The sequence below is a fragment of the Dasypus novemcinctus genome, chromosome 8, assembly GCF_030445035.2.
Source record: "Dasypus novemcinctus isolate mDasNov1 chromosome 8, mDasNov1.1.hap2, whole genome shotgun sequence".
Classification (NCBI taxonomy): domain Eukaryota; kingdom Metazoa; phylum Chordata; class Mammalia; order Cingulata; family Dasypodidae; genus Dasypus; species Dasypus novemcinctus.
The window spans coordinates 120424901-120451049 of record NC_080680.1 but is presented as its reverse complement, the minus strand read 5'-3'; the positions used below and the strand labels follow the sequence as shown (position 1 = coordinate 120451049).

General features: G+C 44.5%; 2 protein-coding genes across 8 annotated transcripts in view; one reads left to right on the top strand and one right to left on the bottom strand.

Moving 5' to 3' along the window:
- The window catches only part of PLPPR1 (phospholipid phosphatase related 1), a 316568-nt gene extending 303530 nt beyond the window's left edge, over positions 1–13038 (top strand). Inside the window, exons 6-8 of one of the 2 annotated variants that reach the window (XR_011649506.1) lie at positions 576–752; positions 1469–4279; positions 11934–13038. Coding sequence is in view for 1 of the 2 variants with exons in the window: in XM_058302596.2 (XP_058158579.1) it covers positions 576–752; positions 4148–4279; positions 11934–11966 (342 nt within the window). In the remaining variant the exon portion in view is untranslated. The remainder of the gene's footprint in view (positions 1–575; positions 753–1468; positions 4280–11933) is intronic. The other variant, XM_058302596.2, reaches the window with a different exon arrangement.
- LOC101419268 (acyl-coenzyme A amino acid N-acyltransferase 2-like) overlaps positions 5226–26149 on the bottom strand; it is a 36489-nt gene continuing 15565 nt past the window's right edge. For 5 of the 6 annotated variants that reach the window (XM_004483321.3, XM_004483318.4, XM_004483319.4 and 2 more), the window contains 3 exons: positions 21037–21536; positions 20612–20814; positions 18861–20227 (listed from right to left, as the gene is read on the bottom strand). In XM_004483321.3, the coding sequence (XP_004483378.2) occupies positions 19634–20227; positions 20612–20814; positions 21037–21499 (1260 nt within the window). In that variant the 5' untranslated portion in view covers positions 21500–21536 and the 3' untranslated portion in view covers positions 18861–19633. Of the gene's footprint in view, positions 7202–18860; positions 20228–20611; positions 20815–21036; positions 21537–26149 lie in introns of those variants that run through there. The other variant, XM_071217102.1, reaches the window with a different exon arrangement.

The following is a 26149-nucleotide window of genomic DNA, read 5'->3' as shown; positions in this document are numbered from 1 at the left end:
CAACTCGTCAGTCTACACTCTGAGGTTGAGCGTGCAGCTGCAACTTAGGTCTCCACCATAAAATTCATTGTCATGCAAAGTTTACTTGGTATTTGGGAATTCTCGTGTGGGGTTCCTCGCACATCAAATGATTCTTTAAAGTTCTCCATAAAAGTTGCATGTTCCGCACCTAACTGTTACGAGGCAGTTAATGCTGAGCCTTCCTTTCACAGGCCCCCTCCAGTGCCAGGCCCTGGGGTCCCTGGGTGTCTGCTCACTGGCCTTGAACACGAGTTTCCCACCAAAGGGTGGCCTCCGTAGCTGAGGGGTGCTGTTGGGGAGAGGCCAGTCCGTGCATGCAGTCGCTTCGGCGGGGGCGCCTGCCTGGGTGTGAGGCGTGTGCAGGTGCAGGCGTGTGCAGGGGCGTCGTGTGCAGGTGCAGGCGTGTGCAGGTGTAAGCGTGTGCTGGTGCAGGCGTGTGCAGGGGTGGCGTGTGCCGGTGCAGGCGCGTGTAGGTGTAAGCGTGTGCTGGTGCAGGCACGTGCAGGTGCAGGCGTGTGCCGGCGCTGCAGCAAGGAGCAATGCTCTGTTTCCAGATGTACATCACAAGCACAATCAAGACCAAGAGCAGCCGCCTGGCCAAGCCCGTGCTGTGCCTGGGCACGCTCTGCACCGCCTTCCTGACGGGCCTCAACCGGGTCTCCGAGTACCGCAACCACTGCTCCGACGTCATCGCGGGCTTCACCCTGGGCACGGCCGTGGCCCTCTTTCTGGTAGGTCGGCCCCGTGCCCGTGTGCCCACGTGTGCCCCCTGAACGGCCGCCTGAGACCATGGCGAGCCCACACGTTCAGCGGCCCAGGCTTCTTTTCAGAATTCGTGTTCCTCTTTTTCCAGCCATACAAGGTGCAGTCATTCTCCAAGCAACAGTCATCCTTCTGCTGCAAGAATGACTTCTAAAACCCCTTTTCTTTCAGAAATATGGTGTCTGTCTTCCCTCGGGGGGTCAGGGAGAGGCTCACCCCAGAAGGACGACTCACTCCCCTGGGGTTAGGACTGAGCTGGGCAGACTAATAACCCAGCGTACCTTCAAAGCCCTGTTCTTTAAATAGTGTTCCACGTGTATTTAGAGCAGATGCTGAGTGAGTTTTTCAGACATCAGGAGCCTTAGCTCTGGCCCTGGGCTTAGCCAAACCAAAACCCTGCACCTGGCCACAGCCGTGTTTTCTTGAGAAGGCCTGTCATTATCTGAACCTGCTTCTCGGGCATCTTAATCCCACCACACGCGGCTTCATATCATAACCTAACTGGGGAAGAGGGTAGGATGAGGCAGTTGCCTCCACATCTCTATATTTCTGCCAATGTTTTCATTCCTCTAATAGACAGGGGCTGGCCAGTGGCTCACCTAGGGAATTTCTTAATCTGAGCTTTAGATGGGAAGATAAGAGGCTGGTTTTATTTCATCAGTCTTGTTTTTATTTTTTTTTACAGCCTTACTGAAGTGGAATAGGCATGCCATAAGAGGCACATAGAGTGTGTCAGCACACAGACACCCCAGGAAACCTTCACCACAATCAAGACAACTGTCATCTCTGTCATCCCCAAAAGTTTCCTCGTGCCCCTTAGTAATCCCTCTCTCTCACCTCCCCCCTTCCCCCCCCCCCCCCCCCACATAGCAAACACCAGTCTTCTTTCTGTCACTGGTTATTAGTTTGCCTTTTCTAAGACTTCAATAAGTGGAACCATACAGCATGTCCCTTGTTTCCGGCACCCTTCACCCAAGCATAGTATTCTGAGGTGCGTCTGTGCTGTAGTGTGTACACATCAGTAATCCATTCCTCTGTGTTGCTCTCGAATATTCCGTTCTACGGCATATCACAGAGATGCGGGTTTTTATTATCTTCAAGGATTTCCAATAGGCTCAGACGGACTGACTGGAAATCACCAGAGCTGGCACCACGCATGCTGTGCATGAAATGAATGCTCGAACAGTAACAAGGAGCCGTCCCAGTCCGGAAGGCTCTCCCCCTCCTGATGTGTCCTCGCTCTTGTCCACAGCACCCAGTAGGACTGGCGCTGCATACTGAAGGTCTTTACAGTTTGTGGATGACCTCTCTCTCTCCCTGTTAAGATACACCCGGAACGTGCCCATCCGTATTCAGGACACTGACTGGGAAGCTCCGTTCTCACTCCAAATTATTTTGAGCGGATTCTGCCTTTTTTCCAAGGCTGAAAGATGGAGGGCTTAAAGGAAAATTCTCTGGGGAAAGTGGCAGGAAATGTGGTGCTCAGATGGTCCTGAGATACTGACATCTCGCAATGGCTATTTCCCTAAGAATGCTTCCTAAAAGAGGGAAAGAATGCAGGTGACTTGAAGAGAAGAGAGGGATCTCAAAGAGAGATCAGGGGCACATGAATGAAGGCTTGGGGCCCCCCAAAAAAGCCAAATGGTCTTGCTGTCCACGGGTCCTGGAGCCAGCCGTGCCCAACTGGGGAGGGAGAGCAGGGACCACTGTCCTGAGCAATGGCCTGGGGTCTTTGGGGGATGACAGAACTCTGTGAAAGCCTCTGTTTGCTGAAGCTCCATATACAAATTCCACTTCAACATTAACTTGTTTTCTCTCGGGAACTTGAAGCCCTGGTTCCTACCACTCAGTCATTGTTGGATCCTTTTTTTTTGCCTGCGAGCAATTCCAAGTTGATGTCAAAACTGATCTTCCACGAAAGACCTTAGGGCTGAGATGTGCTGATAAATGGCTGGAGCATGAAACAGCCGTCCTGTCTCAGATTGGATCTGCGTGGCCCATGCACATGTACACCATGGACACACACGCCTGCCAAGCTGGGGACTGGGAGATAAGATCTGAGAGGTGCATGTCATGGACAAGAGATGAGGGGCAGGCCAAGATGAAGACTTAGAGAGGACACAGAGGGAGGGGGAAGCGCAGGGGCTGAGAATGGGGTGCACTTGTTGCATCAGTTCATTCCTGTTTGACTTGCTTGTGTTTACCATGAAAATGTAAGTGGGGGAAAGGGGAGAAAGTTATTAATTGGGCAATCCAAGGTGCCCTACACTTTACATGCAAATCATGTGCCCTTAAAACAGTCCTAACGACATTTTTATCCTCATCTTATCAAGGAGGAAATTGAAGTTCAAGGTAAGTAATTGCCCAGGGGCCACCCAGCCAATAAGGAACTGAATTTTCCCTCGTCTCCCTAACTCCAGAGCTCCTACACCTGCGGGTTTCTCCATTTCCTGAATGGAGGAGCTTTAAGCAGCTGGAGTGTGGGGCAGGTGAGCCAGGTGGAGATGAGTTGTTTTGTAAATGTTCAGCAGTGTTTCAAGAGTGATACTGGATGTAGAAACAAAAATGCAAAACAATGGAAGAGTGAGTACCGATAGAGCCTGAGAAGAGCAAGCAGACAGGAGGCAAGGACAGAATTGGTTTGGAAGGGGCCTTGGTGGGAAATAAAGGGAAGTGGGTAGTAATTTAAAGGGAAGGTTTTTTAGTAGCAATGAAAGAAAACTGCCATTGATGGGTTATTTAATCTCGAGCAAATAAAAATCCTCTTCCTAGTAACCTAATTGGAGGGTGAGCCTCTTGGGCAGGGGTAGAAGGCCAGCTAACATTTACTGAGAACTGGTGATGTGTTTGGCACTGGTTAAGAGGCAAAAGAGCACAGTGGTTGGACTCAGGGGCTCTGGGATTCAGAGTTCAGTGTGGCCTTGGCCAAGTTGTCTAACTTCTCCATGCCTCCTTATCTAAGCTGGAAAAGATAATACCAGCCTTGGAAGGTTGTTGGGTGCTGTCAGATGAAGTAAAATAGAGCCCTCAGCCCAGTGCCAGATCCACAATGGCCCTCCGTAAATGCGCGTTGTTATCAGGCAGCTCACTATCACCGTGTGCTTTTCCTCATTACAGCTCTTTTGGGGTAGGTGCCGTGATTCCCATTTTACAGGTGCGGAAACAGTCCCTGGCCGCCTGGTGACTAAGCAAGTGCTTCCTTGGCACCCACGGCAGAGCTCAGCCGACCTTCTGGGCCACACCTCAGGTCTGCCCGTGTCTCTAGAAGAAAAAAGGCACGACGGCAGTGGTGCTCAAGGGACCAGTCCTGCCGCCGTCAGAAATGGCTGCGGGCTGAGCCCACTCTCTTCCCTCCATCCTGCAGGGAATGTGTGTGGTCCATAACTTCAAAGGCACGCAGGGATCCCCTTCCAAGGTCAAAGCCGAGGACCCCCGAGGAGTGCCCCTCATGGCTTTCCCAAGGATAGAAAGCCCTCTGGAAACCTTAAGTGCACAGGTACGGTAACCTCCTGGCCGTCCAAAGACTCGGGCTCTAGCCTGGGGAGGCCAAGCCCCCATCCCCCCCCCGGGTGGGGCTTGCTGAAGCCACCTGCATAAGTACAGATCAGTCGCGCTCTCGAAAGACGGGGAGAAAGGGCCCGTGTGCATTCTGGGTGCTGGCAATCCTGACTCCTCAGGGAAGTCTAACCTCTGCCCGGTGGCTGCCATGGAATCCGTTCATAAACTGGGTCCAATCGTGTGGGAGGCCAGTTTGATTTGGTACTTAGGCCAGTATTAGGAAGAAGAACACTTGTTACATCCAGTGATAGATATAAGCCGGAAGGACGTTAACAAAGGGATATGAATTAAATGTCCTTTTGGATCTAGCTGAGGGCTACCATCAACATTTCAGTGGACCAAAGACTGTTGGGACACTTCTGACACACCAGGGTTTTGCTTCATGCCAGGGCTCCTGAGAATAACAAGGACTCTTGGCCTCAAAGAACTCTCAGGCAATCAGGAAAGTGGGGCTGTAAAGGATTAATCATCCCAAGACATGCTGAAGCAAAGGCTTGCAAAAGGCTGTGTGGGGACAGATGAAGAAAAAGCACCCATTTTGTCTGAGAAGGGAGGTAAAACCAGGAAGAAGACTTTCCATCTGGCAGGTGCCTTGAAAGATGGTATTAAGCACTTATCTTGTGCCCAGAGGCATTACAAACATAACGTTATTTCAACAAAAACCCTTTTGGAGAGATACTATAATTCCCATTTCACATATAAGACAACTAAAGACAGGAGGGTTAAATGACTTACCCAAAGCCATGCAGCTTGCAAATGGAAGAGGGGTGCAAGGGGGTTTCCTTTATGCAGATGAGAGAGGGACAAAACTAGTAACAAAACAGGGTTTTATTAGCATGCCGCTTTTTTCAGGTGACTGTGTCTTGCTAAAAGATTTAGTCTGCTTGTATGTTTTTTTCACTTTATTTTTAAAGAAGTTTTAACAGAAAAGTTACATCAAAAATAGAGAGGATTCCCATATACCCTATCCCCTCCTCCTCTCACACTTTTCACTCTTAATAATACCTTTCATTAATGTGGTACATTTGTTACAAGTGATGAACACATATTGAAGCACTGCTACTAACCATGGTCTACAGTTTACATTATGGTTTACACTTTGCACCACACAATTTTATAGGTTTTTACAAAATGGATAATGGCCTGTATCCATCATTGCAACGTCATTCAAAACAATTCCAATATTCCTAAAATACCCTATTTTACACTTTTTCTTCCTTCCCCATACCTCAGAACCTCTAGTGACCACTGTCTTTATATCAATATTACAAGTTTTTCCATTACTAGAATAATAATAATTCTACTTTGGTCCACAGTTGCATCCCCCCCTTATGTTTGTTCATTACACATTCTTGAGGATTTTGGGATGGTGATGCCCACTCTGCTTCCAATTGAGAGGGGGCTTAGATCCCATGGGTAGATGGATGGAAATGTCTTGCTTGCAATTATAGGTACTCTGTTTTTTGGGATGAGTGTTGTCCATCATGATCATTTTGTTAGTTGTTCTGGGCGAGTCTAATGAACTGGAGAATAGATGTTGGTTGCAACTCTGCTGAGATTCAGGGCTCAACCAGCATAGGAACAGACCAAAGATTTAAGTCTCTGGGGCATATATTTACCAGGTATAGTGCTAATTACAGGTTCAAATAAAAGGGACAGAAGATCCACGTGTAGGGAAATTATAAATGAGTCTAACTCTGTTACATTAGGGAAATAACATATATTCCAAGGTAAGGGCCATCCACGGGGTGCTGATTTCCTGGGATTGTCTGCCTGCCTATATTGTCTAGATGTTTCTAGAGCCCTCAGGAGTACCCCTGCTTGAAGCACTGTTTACTGTGGCAGTCAGTGAGATCTTCCTGAGATGTGCATAAGTGTAACCTCTGGAATGACCTCCTGACTCACTTTGAAATCTCTTACCCATAAAAACTCTGTTATGTTTAATATTTCCCCCTTTTTGTCAAGGTCTTTTTCCAAATGCATTGCTACTTGGCACTTGGTAAAAAGTCCCTTGGTACCAGGGAGGCCTGTCCCTGGAATTCATGTCCCTCACTTGAGGGGAAGGCAATGAGCCTATATGCTTAGAGAGAGTCCACATTTGAGCAACAAGGAGGCTTTCAGGAGGTAACTTTTAGGTAATATATAATAGTAGACTAAGTTTCAGTTTTATAGGAATAAGGTTCATAAGTATAAGCATTAATATAAAGGGCCTGGCATATTTCTCTGTCCTCTTACACTAGGTAGTGCTTATGTACTCTAGAGAGTCTTGCTACTCTATTAGAGAATGTAGCAGGACTCCCTAGGATGGGAATTTAATATTTTGTTGGTTATTGTGTGGGTCTCCACCCCATGACCACATGAACACATTCCTTTTCCACAGAGGCATTCCCCGGGTGCATCCTTCCCCACACATCCCCTGACCACTAACATCCTGTACCAGTGAGCCTCCCCTGCCATAGTTGTAACTTTTCCATAATCCAAAATATCCCCAAAAATAAAGCCAAAAGAAATTTCTTGCATTGTACATTTCATCACCATAAGATCTGTTATGTTTTATGTAAGTATACAATTTCTTCTGTATGTTCTCCCAGTGTCTTCCTATTTGTTTTTTACTTTATTTTCAAAGAAGCTTTAGGTTACAGAAAAGTCACATCAAAAATATAGGAGAGGCTCTCTCTTTGCCTGGAGGAGCCCACATCCACATCTTGGGTGGATACTTCTTTCTTTGTCTCTCATTTCTAAATAAACTCTTTTTACCAGCCTTATATATATATATATATGGGAGGGGAGTGGATGTGGCTCAAGCAGTTGAGTACCTGCTTCCCACATGGAAGGTCCCAGGTATGGTCCCCAGTGCCTCCTAAAAACAAAACAAAACAAAGAAACAAATCGGGGGATCCAATATGGTTTAGTGGTTGAGTGCCAGCTTCCCACATATGAGGTCTGGGGTTCAATCTCTGGCCCTGGTATATCAAAAAAAAATTTTTTTAATAGGGGATTCCCATATACCCTACCCCTCCCCTTCTCACATTTTCCCCTATTAATAACATCTGACATGAGTGTAGTACATTTGTTACAACTGATAAACATTGAAGTGTTGCTACTAACTATGGTCAATAGTTTACATTATGGTTTACATTTTGCACCAAACAATTTCATAGGTTTTGACAAAATGTGTAATGGCCTGTATCTGTCATTGCAAAATCATGCAGAACAATTCCAATGCCCTATGTTCTACCTATTCTTTCTTCCCTCTCTCCTCAGAACCTGTGATAACTACTAAGTTTCAATTTTTCAAGAATAAGGTTCATAGTTACTTGCACTAATTGAGGACTTGACACATTGCCCTGTCCTCCCATATGTTCAGAGCACTGCCTAAGCTCTTGAGAGACTCCTGCCCCTCTATTTAAGAATGTATCACGACTCCCCAGAATGGAAGCTTAATATTTTCTTGTTTATTGTGTGGTATCCACCCACTGAGATAACACCCTATGACAGGATGAACACTTACATACTCCACAGAAACCTGCCCCAGGTGCACCCTTTCCCACACACCCCCCTCCACTGACACCCTGCACCAGTGACCCTCCCCTGCCATATTTGCCAAAAGAACATTCCTACAATTGTGCTTTCAACCACAGATGTACATCTCTCCAGATTTCACCCTTTCCTTCCTCCAACCCTCTACCCTGTTCATGGATGGTACAACATACCCCCAACCCTGTTTGCCCTCAACTCCAGCACCATTGACCACCATTGACCACCATTGACTCACATCCCTGCACCACCATCACCCCTATCCACTGCCCAACCACCCCCTTCCACCTTATAGGGTCTGCCCAGATAGAGCATCGGCTCACCACACTCTACTTCCTTTTCTATCTCCTAGTAACTTGTCTTGCAGACTCTGTGTGAGTCTGCTCAATATGCTTAGGTCATATCAGCAATATGACTGGCTTACTTCACTCAACATAAGGTCTTCAGGATTCATCCACATTGTCATGTGTGTCAATACTTCATTCCTTCTTATTGCTGAGTAATATTCCATTATATGTAGATACTACAGTTTGCCTATCCATTCTTCTGTTGATGGACATCTGGCTGCTTTCAACTTTTGGCAATAGTGAATAACACCACTGCGAACATTGGTGTGCATATACCTGTTCATGTCCCTGCTTTCAATTCTTCTGGGTATATACCTAGTAGTGGAATTGCTGGATCATATGGCAGTGCTGTAGTTAGCTTCCTGAGAAACCACCAAACCATCCTCTGCAATGGCTGCACCATTCTACATTCCCACCAGCAGTTCTCTTTGCTCCACAACTTCTCCAACACTTGCAGTTTTCTGTTTTTTTTTATTAGCTGTAAGATGGTATTTCATTGTGGTTTTGATTTGCATTCCCCTAGTAGCTAATGATGTTGAACATCTTTTCATGTGTTCTTCAGCCATTTGTATTTCCTCTTTGGAAAAATGCCTTTTCAAATCTCTTGCCCATTTTTTAAGTGGGTTATTTGCTTTTTATTTTTGAGATGTAGGATTTCTTAATATATGCTGGATATATGGATTAGACATTTATCGGATAAGGGATTCCCAAACCTTTTCTCCCATTGGGTAGGCTTCCTTTTCACTTTCTTGACAAACTCCTTTGAAGCCCAAAGTTTTTAGTTTTAAGGAGGTTCTATTTATCTATTTTTTTCTTTCATTGCTTGTGCTTTGGGTATAAAAGTTATGAAACCATTGTCAACTGCAAGATCTCATAAATGTTTCCCTACATTATCTTCTGGGAGCTTTATGGTATTGGCTCTTTTTTTAGGTCTTTGAGCCATCTAGAGAAGTCTGTTTATCTTGATATCTTGTTTGTATTTGGCACTTTCTTACTAAGCCATTTTTATAGATGGTGTCAGGTAAACCAAGCCACTTCCCATTGGAATTACCAGATACTTCATATCAGCACATTGTAAAATCATACTTTTTTCTATTTAAAGATTAACTATCAGGCTTCTCTCTGAAATAAGCTATCCTATTTCACTTTCAGTGAAGTCTTTCTAATTTTATTAGTGAGCCATAAAAGAAAAAGAAAAAGAAAACAATAATGATATTTCCATCTTGAAAAAAAATATGTATGGCCCTCCATTAACTCCAGTGCCATGTATTTGTTTTTTCTTTGTTTTCCCTTAATTGGAATTAAGGTGGAAATTTCAGCTTGGCCTAATTAGAAATAAAGTACTGAAAAATATTTCTGATTTATTCGTGTACTGCCTATTGAATGACAAAGTCACCAGGAAAGCAATGCCTAGTTTTTCTTCCTTATCTATATTCTGATACTCAGTGAGGTCAAAGTTAAGGTTAGGCAACTGAAGACAAAGGTGAATTTAAGAAACAAATATTTGTTGAGTGCCTCAGACATACTCATCTCTCTGTATACCTGCAAACTTTGTCCCCTTGGACCCAAATATCCTATTCTAAGAATGTACCCTTTTGCACTCCATCTTCCTGTTCAACCCTGCTCAAGGTTTACCCCATCTGAAGACTTCTCCAAAACTCTTTCTCTCTCCTCTCTCAGGCACCCATATGAGTTGAACTGGCCAAAGGAGGCCCAGGTCACATTTGGGGGATTCAACTTACAGGAAAAATGAAGTGCCAAAACAGGGTTGCAAAAACTGCTATCCACGTTTAGAGAACAGATGCAGGATTCACATACATATATATAAAGTGTTGTTCTCTATAGGCAGTGACAGAACTTCTTTTCTCACCTGCCAATGCCTCTCTGTGGCTGTGTAGGTCACTGCATTCAGATCGAAGTTAAGGCATTTCCTGAGAATCAGGCCTCTTGTGTGACCACCTCTCACAAATAAAGTCAACATTGTCCCCTCACTTCTGCCTCCCCCAAGGACTCGGAGATTGTTGAGGACCAAGTCTTACTCACGCTCCACACTTCCTGGCGTTCGTTAGCATGGATGGGTAGATGTAAGCCAGAACCAGAACCTGAACTAAGAACGTCAGTCCAAGTCAAAAACCAAAAATCAGACCAAGGTCAACCTTTTATGAGAAACAATGAGCCAGGCTTCCACAGTCCAAGTGAAGCTACAGGAGGCTGAATGGAAAATGTTTCCTCAAGAGATGGTATCCATACCAATGGTGGGACATTTGAGGAACTGAGCATCTGCTTTGTGTCACATACTTTCCGCATGGAAAATGAAGGAGGAAATTCCCTTTCTTTCTTAGTCAAAAAAGAGAACTAGCATTTATTTAGAGCCATATCATCTCATCCTCACAATAATTCTGAAATAAGTATTATTATCCTGTTTTATAGATGAGGAATGTAGAGTACAAAGAGTTTAAGGAACATGCCCCAGGTCACTCAGTCAAAATTAAAATATTAGTTCATTGAATTCTGAAGGCCCTGTCTTCAGAATTCTGGAAAATTCTTTTTTGAAATCTATAGGTCTCAGCATTGAATGTGCAAACACACTACAGCTGGAGCAGGGGTAGTTCTGTTTGAACTGAACTACAGATCTTCCCAAATAAATATACCCTGTGTTCTCTCCTGTAGGCAAGAGCTCCCTCCACAGTTCCAACAGCTCTGGCTTCTATTAGAAGCTGCCCCTTTGTAATTCCTGGGGTAGAACGGTCTCCCCAGGAGAAGGACCTTTGGGGACATAAGAGAGAACACATGACCCTCTCTTCAGAGCACACATCCACACACATGAAATCCATCCCACTCTTCAAAATCCCTCAAGGAGAAGACTGCCTGCAGGAGGAGGATGCCCACCTCCCCCTTTCCTTCCTTCTGAGGTGTCCCATCCCGCTTGCCACACAGAGTCCCCAGAGCTACAGTGCTCTCTCTCCGCCTCTAACACCTCAACTCAATTGTGGGTATTCACTTTCCGTGATTCCCCATACTATAGTCAATTGGCACAGGGTAGTATTTTCCAAAATCTTTCCTAAATACTAAAGAGAGACCAAAAAGTAAATTACAGACCATGGAAACATAACACGTTATGAACCTAGATAGTTTTTATGACACAGGGAGACCACCTTCTAGAATCCTGTAGAGTTATGATTCCAGACACCACCTTCTGGCTAGCCACAAACTACTACCACCGGTTGCCCACATTCCCTGAGCAATGAAACTTAGTTTTGAGCAATTGTGTCCTTGTCACACACAGTTTATATTGACAATGAAAAAAGAGAGATGAAGGATTAACTCACTTTGAATGTGGAAGAGGGCCCCCCATGTCTTTCAAAAGGGAGAAAAGAAAACATTTGCGTTCCTTGACAAAAAGAAAGGAGACTCCAATGCCTGGGACCTTGGCCCAGGAGATTCTGATTCAGCAGGTCTGGGATGAAAAAAATTGCATTTTAAAAAATGTTCCTAGGGAAGTCTGATACTTCCTTTGATTAATAACTAGTGATATTATAGACTTTATTTTACAAATAAAAAACAACTTGGAGAGTTAAAGAAATCTGCCCAAAGTCACCGTTCTGGTTTTCTGAGGATGTTCAGTTACTATATCTCTACCACGTAACTCTTAAATAGAATCAGATAAACAGGAAATGACAGATTTCTCTGCTCGTGTTTGCTTTTTAGAATCACTCTGCCTCCATGACCGAAGTTACCTGAGATGGCTGATGTGTCGCACGGTGTTTTTTTATCACCCTCCAATTCGATACTTCAAGATACACAGTTACTCAATGTCAAACTGTGAAGACAAGTATTATGTTTATCTAGTTAGAGGCTAATGTTTTGTACATTTTTTTTTGTATAAGGAAGTGATGTAGCTTGCCCTGATTTTTTTTGTTTTGTCAGCTTTAATATATTGATGGCAGAATTTTAAGACCAACAAAATTTTCCTCTTGTTCAAATGTGCATTGAAGAATCACATTTATTCAATGGTTGATGTTGTTTTGTGATATTTGTACACAAACCTTCTTTTCTCAGTTTTATAGACCGAAATAAAATTGATACAACAAAACTTTTGACCTTTTGTTACCACAGTTTGCTGCCTTCTCTGGATTTTTGAATTTTAATGAAAGATAAACTTTTGAGTGGCAGGAAGGTCAGTGTTGGCTAATGGTATATTTCAGAATCAGCTGTGTAAAAATAAATATTACCTTGAGAAAGAACCCAGTGTTCCTTTCTCAATAAACTAGTGAAATCACCTAGTAGAACAAAGAATTGGCAAATAATCCTGGATTGGGATGGGGGAGGTGGGGTTTGAGGTTAGATGATTCTTTCTTAGATAATGGCCTTCCCCACCTAAGAAACTCAAGATCTTTCTGGAACCATGTCCATGGGCAGCAGGTACCACTGCAGCCTTCCTCCCAAAGAGCAGCCAGCACCAGACTCCCCTGTCAACTCAACAGTTTTGTATATCATCTTATATGGACTTTATATGAAAATCAATATTTTACAGTTTGCACAGTATTATTTTACAGAAAGGGTATCAGAACATCCACAATGGAGAGCCCAGAGCAACAGCTTTACTTTGTGGCTTTTAATTGTTCTAGAATTTTAACTGTATCTCATTTTCTAGCATGATAATAACATGTAACTCCTTTGAGAGAAGGAGCTCCCTCATCTGTATCTATCAGAATGGTTTTTTTTTTTTTGACTCTTCTATGTTGGCTCTTCTTAGCATTTTTTGTACATATTTTTTTTCTAAAAGAGAAGAAAAAAGTTATCACAAAATGCATTCTGGCTCATGTCCTTTGTTTTAAGCTTCAACCACCAGACAAAGTATTTGAGGAGTCGTGATGAAGTAACCTCAATAAATATTTAAACCTCTGGGTTCCAAGTCAGCTGAGATAAATCCTAGCAGGGGCAGGATTGAGAGGTCACTTCAAGAGTAAGTGTGTTAATGTTTGTGTGTGTCAGTGTGAATGAGTGAGTACATGTGTGTGTGAAAGAACAAGAAAGAAAGTGTGTGTATGTGTTTAGGCAAAGTAAAAGAATTCTTGAAACTCACAAGACATGGAGAAGCAAGTAAAGATGAAGTCATACTGCATTTAAGGAGGGCTCTACTTCCTATGCTGGTGTCCTTCTAAGAAGAGGGAAATGTGGGCAGGGACATAGGAAAGACGGCCACGCGAAGCAGAGGCCACAGTAGGAGTGACACTGCCGCAAACCAGGGAACCCCTGGGCCACCAGATGCAGGAAGAGGCCAGGGAGCCCTCTTCTCTAGGACCTTCCAAGGACGCTTCGCCCTGCTGACCCCTTAATTGCAGACGTCTGGCCTCTAGACCTGGGAGACAATATATTTCTGTCGCTTTAAGCCACTCAGTGATTTGCCATCTGTTACAGCACCCCTACGAGACCAATAAAGAGGCATTTTTGTTCGTAAAAACTGACTCACCTCCTCCTATTGCAGCTAGTTTATGCAGCCATCAGAACCTCCCAAGGACGTAAAATATCAAATACCCAATGGCCCTAGTTTTCTGTAAGGAGCCAGTGAAACTGAGGGCTGAAACTCTTCTGTCCTGCTGAATTCAAGATGTGTACTGGAGGTAGTCTGTCATTGATCACCTCCTCCTGGATTACTTTGGAGACACTGTAATGAATGCCACACCTCTTGGCCACATCCCAGTTCTCGCCCCAGAATGCCCCAGGAACAATGGAAACATTCGTTTCCTCAACAAAGAGTTCATGAGTCCCTCTTGCAGGTCAGGAACCATGTCAAGAACTGGGAACATGTAACAAAATAAATGGACCCACTTCTTACCCTCATGGAACTTTAAGTCAAGTAAAGAAAGGGAAAACAGCTGCAGAACAATTGACATGTAATAAGTTCTTTGGAGGGAGAACTGATCTAATTGGGGCACGATAGGGAAGTAGATTTGGTCCAACGGATAGGGCGTCCGCATACCACATGGGAGGGCCAAGGTTCAAACCCAGGGCCTCCTGACCCGTGTGATGAGCAGGGCCCATGCACAGTGCTGATGCGCACAAGGAGTGCCATGACACGCACGGGTGTTCCCCGCATAGGGTAACCCCATGCACCAGGAGTACGCCCTGTAAGGAGAGCTGCCCAGTGCAAACAAAGGGCAACCTGCCCAGGAATGGCCCCTCACACACGGAGAGCTGACGCAGCAAGATGATGCAACCAAAAAAGACACAGATTCCTGGTGCCACTGACAAGAATACAAGCGGACACAGAAGAACACACAACAAATAGACACAGAGAGCAGAAAACTGGGGGGGGGGGGGGGGGGGGGGGAGTGTGAAGAGAGAAATAAAAATAAATCTTTAAAAAAGTAAAAATAAAAAATAAATGGCGCAAGATAGAAAGTTGTCAGAAAGGCATCTTTAAAGAAGTGACATGTCTCTCAGGCTATTTAGAATGAGGCTAGTTAGAAAGCAAGTGGCTCTGGAGAGGAAAGAGACTCGCACCCGTGAGGAACTGCAGGAAGGCAGTGTGCCCGGAACAGAGCGAGGGGGACTGAAAGAGGCATCTGACGAGGCTGGAGACCGTTACAGAGGGTTGTGGAGCCTTGTCATGGATTTTGGGATTTACACTACCACCAGAGGAAGCCCTCAGTGGATTGTAAGCAGGAGGATGACAGAATCAGATTTGCATTTTTAAAAAAGGTCCTTCGGGGCTGCTTCCATTTGTGGAATGGATTGAAGGGACTCAACCGTTAGAAGTGAGATGATCACTTAAGACGTTATTGGGCAAAACGCGATTAGGACTTGATCTAGGATGATGGCAGGAAATCAGTAGTGACAGAGAGAGACTGGGTTGGAAGGCTATGAAAAGTAAGCAGGCGACAGACTTGACAGGGCTTGAAGGTGGATGTGGTCTGGTGAGGTCAGTCACATTTGCTTCCTAGAGAACCTTCCCAAATCAGCCTCCACTGTCTCACAGGAACCTGGTGATGAATGGCAAGCTGGAAATATGAAGGAATCAAGTGTGGTTTGGTTCCACTCCCTGCCATTGGCCCTGCCAGTGCTGCTTCTTGCGGGAGCCCGGGTAGCTCTGCAGACACTCCTGACATTAGCCTTATCAGAGACGGTGTCCCGCGTTTGGCTTCGTCACAAAAAGGAATTGAAGGACGAGCCACAAATTCATTAAATAAGCACAGGATTTATTGGGAGGTAAAGCAAGAGAACAGAAGTACATCCCTGAGTCATGGGGACAGCCATTCTCTCAAGAGCGATGCAAAGTTCTGCCCTGGGGTCTCCTGTTTTATGGGGGTACAGGACCCCAGGGTCTGCACTGATAAGCAGGGGTTTAGGGTACAGGGACCCAGGAGTGTGAGAGGCCTAGCGGTGTCGGGTACTGTCCAGTGGTGACTGGCAGCACCAATTGGCCCTGATTGGCCATGATTGGTCAGGGCTGCTGTCCATGACCTCTCCAGGGCATGCTGACTGGCTGTGATTAGCCTCTGGTCACTGTCCACGGGGCGTGCTGTCACTGTTCGTGAGGCGTGGAGTAACCTGAAAACTAGGTGGGTGGTGGTGATGCCCCTCTCACCCCCTCCCTCGTTCCTGGCTGCCTTTAGGTGCATGCTGCAAGCTGCAGGGTGTGTGCTGTGAGCTGCCCCTTCTTAACTTGCCTGTGTGATTCAGCAGGTTAATGCTTAGCCAGCAGGACTTTGCCTCGGTTTCTCTTATTAAACTTATTAGGTTTTCTACCTCCTTCCTCTTTAGGTCCCTATTCTCTCCTGCTTCATTAGCAGTGGCTCTGCCCAGAAAATCATCTTTTACCCTCAAGGCTGGTGCTTCCATCCTCATGAAATCCCAACAAAAAATTTGAGCACTGTATGGCTGTTTCATTTTACTGTAGAAAACTCTCATTGTCATCCTGGCCCCATGACCAAGGTGACCTTTCTGTGGCTGGCGGGACTCGATTTCCCCTGATTGGTGAGGGTTTCTTCCCCTTTGTCCAGTGTTTCTCACTCAGCACAGGGTTGGACATTCACTGCACCTCGGCACTGAGGCCAGGAAACCACCTCCACTTAATCTGTTGTAGTCATATCAGCAACTCAAGTATTGCCAGCGCCCAGTGCTTTGGGACTAAGAAAACCTGGCTTTTACTATGATGTGTTGAGCTAGTAGTCAAACTCAAAAATTTCAAATGACTTCTTCCCTTGCTGTTGCAATCTGGGTAGATGCTACTGTCATGTGGGTAAAGTAATACCTGCAGCAATAACTGGGCAAGACTAAATGCCGAGTATGGGAGCTGAGATGCCAGAGAAGGCTTGCCCTCTCCCTGGGTTTCATGTTGCTGAAATCAGATGCCTGAAAAGGAAGATCTGGGTGGTGCTGAGATAAATAAGTTTCCCAGTTCCAACAAAAGGACCCTGTTATACCTTTGCTTTGTTTTTAAATACAATTACATTATCCTGTGCAGACACTGGGGTGTGTTGATGAGAGTGTCCAGTAAAAGCAGGGATAAGGCAGAATGACTTTTCTATAAACTAAGAACAGATTTACAGGAAACATCATGGAAATTATAAAAATAATGATGAAATAAAGCCCAAGAGATGTCCTAAATAGCTGATTGGACACACCTGAAAAGCAAAATAGCAAGATGTTCAATGGGGTTTTCTAAGAATGTGGAGGGAAGGGAGTATGAAGCAGCAAAAGTACAAGAAAAATGTAATATTCAAGGTTGATATACAAGAAGCTCCCAAAGTCTCTTTACAGGAGTTGCAGAAGCAAGGAACAGATAAAATGGAAAGGGTGAATAGAAGAAAACATCCTAAAGCTGAAGATAGATTTGTCTTTAGTTTGAAATGGCTCCCACAGTGCCAAGCAAAAGACATTTTAAAAATAGTTATAAACCAATCCCTCATCATATCTTGATGAAATTTCAGAACACTAAGAACAAAGAGAAAATTGTTTAAATATAGAAAAAGCTTTCAGAGAGAAAGAGAGATACTGCAACGTAACAAGAATCAGACAGAACTCACCTTGACAACAATAGATGCCAAAATAAAACCACCTGAATGCTGAGGGGAAATAACTGTTAACCTCAAAAAATTCTATACCCATAAAAATTCTAATTAAACAGTGAAAACAAAATGCAGATAATTTCAGATGTGCAATGATTCTGGTGAACATGAATCTTTCTAAAGAATTCATTGAATTTGGACTTTGGAATAATGTCAAAATGGAAGATAAGTCCAGGAAACTAAAAGGACATGGACTGTAAGAAACAGGAAGAAGCAAAAATATTATTAAAACGTAGTTATGATGAAATGATTGTGAAAAAAGAAATAATCTGAGAATAGGGGGAGTATTGTTAGGAGTCCTTCTAAATGGTGCGGCCACTCCACATGACCTCCTACCGTGAAGCCCATTATGGCAAACGAGCCCTTTTGAAGATGCTAAGTGTGGTCACTGGGTTCAGGTGGTGACAGTCCACTCTCCAATCCATTTCAAAATTCTGTTTCCTCCCTTTGTAAGCTGTTAAGTATCTGCAGGGTGGTACTTTGGCAACTCAGTATCCTGTTTTCCATCAACCAAGTGGCTTTAACACCCAGTGGTGGGAATCATTTAGAATAATCACTATACTGGGGATTGCAAAACTCATACAGGCCCTATCCTCTCTGCTCACAATCTGACCAAGGATAGCCAAAATCAATTTATTCATTAGCAAATTTTAAAACAGCCACAGGGATTACTCTTGGGCTATGAGGAAAAAAGTTAACAAGAACCTACTGAGAAATAAACAAAAATAAGGTTACTGCATACCAAAACCTGTTTGGATGCAGCCAGACCATTACTAGTTTAAATATTTGATGGATTTAGAAATAAACAAAGTAGGTATATTGTAGCAGTTTGGAATTGCTTATGAATTCCAAAAATAGATATTGGATTATGTTTGTAAACTGGTCTTTTCCTCTGGGTGCGATTAGATTATGATTAGGGCTTTGGCCACATCAGTAGGACATTGAATCCCTGCCCCCTTGTTTGGGGGGACTCACAGAGAAAATGACACAGCAGAGAAGAGAGTGGGAGTCTTGATCCTGGAGCCTGGGAAGAAAACACACAGAGAAGCAGATACTTAAGGAAGGAGAGAATTCACCATTAAACACAAGCAGAGGCCTCGGGAAGAGAGACAAGCCATTTGCCTGATAGTCTACAGCTGACCTTGTGGAGAAAGCCAAGCAGCAGAGCCTGGAAAGAAGTGAGCCCCAGGAAGAAAGGAACCCAGGAAGCCTGAACCCTTGCAGACATCGTGCTCCAACACGTGGCAACCGACTTTGGTGAGGCAATTAACTTATGCTTTATGGCCTGGTAACTGTAAGCTTCTACCCCAAATAAATACCCTTTATAAAAGCCAACAGATTTCTGGTATGGTGCATCAGCACCCCTTTGGCTGACTAATACACATATAATTCAAGAACCCAGAAAAAATAAACCAAAAAGCTGTAAAAGGAATGAACTTATTAAAAATTCAGAAATGAATGAAATAGTAAAAAAGAGAAAATGTGCTCTAGAAAATATGGGTGAAATTCTGGGAAAATAAAAAGACCAAAAATTGTTCTAGAAGAAATGTAAAATCCTAAGTAAAGTCAACAGGAGAAGTTTATTTATTGAAATTATAAGCAAAATTAATCTGTTAATGAAAGTAATGCATGATATTAACAGGCTGAAAGGGGAAAACATTATGAAAATAATAATAATTAGTGCAAAGCACTCTTCTAAGAACTTTAAGTATATTTACTCATTTAATTTCAATAAATGATACATAAACACTTATTTAAATCCAATCCCCTTGAACTCTTTACTAGTAATAAAAGGCAGATCATTGGCCTAAATTTTTTTAAGAATCTCCTAGAAATCTATAGCAAGTGTTATACTTGATTTTGTTTTGGGACTTTTTCACATGTCAGAAACCCAGTTCAAAATAGTTTACACAGAAATGTATTTCCACAGGTAACTTGGATGTTCTGGGGAGTTCATCTAAATTGGCAATAACTGGGTCTGAGTTACACCTAACTGGGGTAAACAAGTATCTATTTTTTTGTACAATCATAAATAAGGTGGTGATTATCCACCTTAAAAAAAAGTTATTTAATGTGCAAGGGTATCCCAATTTTGAAATAGCAAAAAACCCTAGTGACTATGAACTACGATTCAATTTACAAAAATGCTAAGTGCATCAAATTTGTCAGAAATACTTCAGATGCACGTTTGCCCTGTCCTTCGTTTTTGTGCGATTTCCTTCTAGTAGATTCAAGATGACTGTGAACCCAGAGAAGCCAGAGGGGCCTCTCCCCATCCTATCATCTCTTTCCTTTTTTTTTCTTTTTCTTTCATCCGTCTTCCTTAGCCCTTGCTCAGAGTTTGCTTCTGGTGGGAATGAGGTGTTGCCTAAAGAATTTCTGGATCTCTCCCCAGGCATGCTCCTGGGCCGCCGCGTGGGCAGCAGGCTGTCCACCCCAGAGCAGAGGTGAGGTAAGCCCGGGGTTCCAGGAAGCGTAGCACAGCGGCCCATAGGGCGGCTCTAGGAGGTGGCCGGCCCCCGGATACACCAGCACCCTTCCACTGCTCCGCCCGTGGCCCCACAGCTGGTCCATGGCCTGCTCCGCATACACACTGCTGTGCAAGCACTCGTCATTGTCTCCGACGATGAAGAGGATGGGGCCCTGGGCCTTTTCCACAGGAAGCATGCTCTGCCTGTTCAGCCCCTCCCAGGGACCCCCCTGACAGTGACGGATGCTCATGGCTCCAGAGACGTGGACCTGCAAGCGCGCCTTGTCGAAGAGGAGGGGTCTCACAACCAGGTCCCCGTACCTGAGTGGCACTTCGAAGATAGCGTTGGGCCCGTTGATGCAGATGGTGGCTGCCACCTGCTTCAGGTAGCAGGCCATGGCCAGCCCGATCTCCGCCCCTTTGCAAACGGAGAGCACTCCGATTCCTGGGCTTTGGATCTGCAAACAGAAAACAAAGTAGGAATCCAGCCTCTGCTCCAAGTCCTGGTGCTTGGACTGACCAGGTTTTGTGACTGAGAAAGTTACCAACTCACCCTCCCTGCCTCTTCTTGTATCATGGGGGAGATATTATTACCCAGCTCATGGGATTGTTATGAGGAGCCAGTGAAATAGAATGAATAGGCACCAAGCTGAACACTTTATCCCTAGTCAACCCAACAACCCTATGAGGCAGATATCATCATCTTCATCTTCATCATCATCATTCCTATTCTAAGTGGTAACTGGGCCCAAGTCCCTGCAGATTGGTAAAACAGGCAGAGCAGACTGTAGTGACTTTTTCACTGTAAGGTTGCCAGGTAGAATGGAAAGTATATTAAATACCTTGGGATGAGCCAGTAACAAATTGGCAGCTTCCTCAAAATATTCCAGATCCACTTCCAACAGTTGCTTGGGGAGGTCTTCATAGGCAAAATAGGCTAATGCCAACACAGCAAAGCCGTGGGCAGCCAGGAGACTGGCCCGAAACTCAACCAGACCGCCAATGCCCCCAAACAAGTCAATGACTCCTGGGAAAGGGCCTTCTCCTGAAAGAGAGACAAGAGTGGGATCAGAGAGTGAAAAGAGGGTCCAGTTGGAAGCAGTGAAAGTGAAGGCTGAGCAGTTCATCCCATCTTCGCTTATGTGCAGGAGTATGTTAGGATTAAACTATTCCGGGAAAAACTAGTTCTCCAGTCATTTGATGCCAATCTGCTTTTGTTTTTATTTCTGTCAACGGCGTTTTCTCTATCACCAAAGATTAGTCTCACCTGGAGGGAGGAAAAGGGCTCCTCGCACTCGCCCCTCTCGGATCTGCACCCGCTGCAGCCCGGGGGTGGAGAACCAGCGCTGCACGGTCTGGCTCACCCTGGGCTGATCCTCAGTTGGATCTTGGAAGCACACGGAGTCATACAGGTCCAGAGTGACCCTAAAGGGGCTGTTCATCACATCCTGCTTGAGCAATCTCTGGAAAGCCTTCACAGGCTTCAGGGACCAGAAGAGGCCCATGGGGTGGACCCCCACATAGTCGCCTCCAAGTGCAGGGTCTTGCTCCAGGTCCACCTGGCCAGCCTCATTAGCCCTGTAGAAGGCTTTGGACAGGAACAGATTCCCCTTCTCATCCTTCAGGGATGCCTTGACGGTTACCACCTGGGAAGGCGACAGGCCTGTCACTCGGATGTGCACGGGTTCATCTGCAAGCGCACTTGCTGGGGTGGCTGTCAGCTGGAGCATTGGCAACTGGCCAAGGGACTGGGTAGTGCTTCTTGCCCTGCAGTGGGAGAGGAGGCTTTGAGTTGGAGACTTAAGTTCCAAGGAAAGACCAATACAAGGCTTATTAGGTCCACTCAACTTGAACATCCAGGGGTTTTCAAGTGCACAAGGCATTCGAAGGAGGAAGAGGAAAACGTGCATAGAATACTTATTCTCTACAGTTGAGAAAACAGGTTAAGTGACATGCTCAAAGTTTCATAAATAGTTGATAATAGAATTGGGAATTCAAGCTAGGCCTGACACCACAGCCTTCTGCCTTCTCCATTATAGCACTTGAGTAAATCTTAGTTTTGTCGGTTTTGAGTAAGGTGAACATTAATTCATCAGTTACAATAATACCCGTGTGACCTATTTTACAGGGTGTTTTTTACTTTCAAAGGGAATAATGCAGACAAAGTGTTCTGAAAAAGTGCTGTTTTCCAGCCCCTACACCTGTCTGGGGTCAAGTTACATAAACATGCAATAGTTGTGACTGGGTTGGTTTGGTTTTTTGTTCTTTTTTTTTTTTGCTTTTTTTTTTTAAAATTCTTTAATCCCTACCTACCATTACAAAATCTCCAGCTCTTTATGAAGTAATCATTATTTGTTCTTGTTAAGGGAATAAAACTTCATGTTCTTGTCTCTCCTATGCCTTTCCAATTGAACGACAAATGTCAATATTTTTTATTGTAAAGAAACTGTACTCTGTATTTAATCCATTACAAGGGAAACTGTAGGTATTTCTTCCTGCTTTCCTTCCTGCCTTCCTTCCATGTCTCATTCCACAAAGGATTTGAAACCGATAATAGATAAAGATCAAAATAAAAATAATATATGACCAAGGAAAATATGAACTAGAGTCAGAGGCACACTGGTCAAAGGAAACCTGGACCAGGAAGGGTGGAACATTTTGTGGCAGTTTGGTACCAAATTGCTGCAGCCAAAGGGAAAAGGGTAGCCCAGTCAATTACACTGTTCTAATTCTTCTGTTGGAAAATTATTCTCATGGGAAAGACAGAAAATTGAGTCCTTTTCAAAATTTAGCTCTAAGAGGAATTTCTCACAGAGAGGGACTTTGACAAATGTATGTATGATTTTTTTCAACAATATCATCATAGAAACAGTACTTATTAATAAGGGTCCCTTCATAAAAGCTTGATTCTCTAAGGAGACTTACTTTTATTTAGTAAGGAGGATGGAAAATAAGAATAAGGACTTTGGAGTTTAGAACTGTGTAAGCAGGAAAACTTTTATAGAGAATAAACTGGATATGTCAGTGTAGGGGCAGAAAAGGGGCTCCTAACGCCCGATTCTTCACTGTTCAATGGGAGCCCTCGGAGGTAGAAGAGGGCCAAGGGGAAAATGCCTTTTCACTCTTCATTTAAAACAGTGATTTTCATCAAAGGATACCCTCTCTCCCATCCCACCACCACTTTCATCAACAACCCACAGTACAGACCATTTTATGTAAATCTGAACTCATGATCAATAGAATCATTTTGGCAATGCCTTCCCCCCAGCGTGGGACATGACACCCGGGGATGAGCCTCCCTGGCAACGAGGGACCACTATCAACTACCAACTGATGATGCAACTGGAAAATGACCTTATACGGAAGGTTCAATGCGGATCAGCAGAATATCCATGTCTACATAAAATACCATGACTTTAAAATGCTGTTTGACCTAAAGTAAGGGGGAAATGGAAAGGAGAAATGAGTTTATACGGCTACGAGTTTCTAAAAAAGAGTCTGGAGGCTGGCAGAAGGTTTGCCCTCATGCACAACTGAGCAGAGTCAGAGAGACAGATAAAGCAGATACAACCCCCAGATATTGGTTCCTTTGAGGGCTAAAGAGACCCATGGGAGTTATGGTCATGGCCGATGGGGTTAACTACCAGGGCAGATGGCCCCTCTTTGGAAATGGTGTTTATGTGTGATGAATCTGGACTCAGATGGGATCTCCCTTCATAAGACTTTCATGCTAATGTGCTGGAGGTGCAGTTAATGTTGGGGTTTAAGATATATTTAGGGGATTTGAATCTCTGGACTGACAATGTGATAGCCAGATCCTGAGCCTCAACAGACTCCAGCACCTACAATCTGATTTATTGGACTTACCACACTCAGCTAAGATGGAGTTGAAGAAGGACAACCACCATACCATGGAGCCTAGAGTGATTACAACTGAAAATGGGAGGATTGCATCCAGCATCCAGGTGGAATCTGAGCCTCCTCTTGACATAGAGGTGCAATGGACACAACCAATCCAATGTCCACATAGAAGAGGTGGCATTGGATTGGGAAAAGTGGACATAATGGACAAAGGGTATGGGGAAAGGCAGGAAGAGATGAGAGGTGGAGGCGTCTTCGGGACATGGAGCTGCCCTGGATGGTGCTTCAGAGGTAATCACCGGACATTGTAAATCCTCACAGGGCCCACTTGAAGGAATAGAGGAGAGTATGGGCCATGATGTGAACCAATGTATATGAGGTGCAGAGGTGCCCAAAGATGTACTTACCAAATCCAATGGATGTGTCATGATGATGGGAACGAGTGTTGTTGGGGGGGGGGGAGATGGGGGGGTGGGGGGGTGGGGTTGAATGGGACCTCACATATATATTTTTATTTTATTTTATTTTTTTTTAATTTTTTTATTTTTTATTGACTTTGTAATAATATTACATTAAAAATATATATGTGAGGTCCCATTCAACCCCACCCCCCCACCCCCCCTCTCCCCCCCCCCCAACAACACTCGTTCCCATCATCATGACACATCCATTGGATTTGGTAAGTACATCTTTGGGCACCTCTGCACCTCATATACATTGGTTCACATCATGGCCCATACTCTCCTCTATTCCATCATGTAGGCCCTGTGAGGATTTACAATGTCCGGTGATTACCTCTGAAGCACCATCCAGGGCAGCTCCATGTCCCGAAGATGCCTCCACCTCTCATCTCTTCCTGCCTTTCCCCATACCCTTTGTCCATTATGTCCACTTTTCCCAATCCAATGCCACCTCTTCTATGTGGACACTGGATTAGTTGTGTCCATTGCACCTTTATGTCAAGAGGAGGCTCAGATTCCACCTGGATGCTGGATGCAATCCTCCCATTTTCAGTTGTAATCACTCTAGGCTCCATGGTGTGGTGGTTGTCCTTCTTCACCTCCATCTTAGCTGAGTGTGGTAAGTCCAATAAATCAGATTGTAGGTGCTGGAGTCTGTTGAGGCTCAGGATCTGGCTATCACATTGTCAGTCCAGAGATTCAAATCCCCTAAATATATCTTAAACCCCAACATTAACTGCACCTCCAGCACATTAGCATGAAAGTCTTATGAAGGGAGATCCCATCTGAGTCCAGATTCATCACACATAAACACCATTTCCAAAGAGGGGCCATCTGCCCTGGTAGTTAACCCCATCGGCCGTGACCATAACTCCCATGGGTCTCTTTAGCCCTCAAAGGAACCAATATCTGGGGGTTGTATCTGCTTTATCTGTCTCTCTGACTCTGCTCAGTTGTGCATGAGGGCAAACCTTCTGCCAGCCTCCAGACTCTTTTTTAGAAACTCGTAGCCATATAAACTCATTTCTCCTTTCCATTTCCCCCTTACTTTAGGTCAAACAGCATTTTAAAGTCATGGTATTTTATGTAGACATGGATATTCTGCTGATCCGCATTGAACCTTCCGTATAAGGTCATTTTCCAGTTGCATCATCAGTTGGTAGTTGATAGTGGTCCCTCGTTGCCAGGGAGGCTCATCCCCGGGTGTCATGTCCCACGCTGGGGGGAAGGCATTGCATTTACATGCTGAGTTTGGCTTCGAGACTGGCCACATTTGAGTAACATGAAGGCTGACAGAAGGAAATTCCCAGGCACAAAGTTGCTCTAGGCCTTGTTATTATTTTGGGTTTATCAGCTCACAAGCATAGTCATTAGTATCAGGGGCTCACTGTTGAACCCTCACTCCCTCCCGGTCCCCACCACTGTACCTGGGAGACTGTCGCTGCTCCCCTAGGGACCACGACAGAGCACCACTGGCCGGGAACCCAGTACCCCCCCTACTGTGGTTTTTAATTGTTGCCACTATGAGTATATCCAAACATTACCATGCACCCTGGACATATGTTCTGTACAGCTCCCTGTCAGTCATATATCATCTGTCATTGGTATCCCATACCAGTATCCCTCCATTGCCATTGTTGAAACACTCTGTGATCCAGAACTCCCCGAAATTTGAAGCCCAATATAATGTCATGGTCCCTTACTAGGGAATGGCATATAGCGATGAGTTTAAAGGATAGATAAAGAACTTGGATAAAGTTAGATAAAGAACTTAGATAAAGAATGTTGACTTGAAAAAATTCCACATCCTATTTTTTTCTTTCCCCCCCCCCCCCCCTAATTATTCAGCTTTTCTTCACAGGAGTGCTAGACCACAGCAATGTATATATATAATATACAGCACTCCCACACATCCACCAGAAAACCTTTTCCCTTCCACAGTGATACTCTTACGCCCTATTCATATCATATTTACTTAAAGTGATGTACAGAGTCTGAGACATTAGCTTTCTAACAAGGTGACATCTGTGTTTACATTATGGTGCATACTTTAGGATA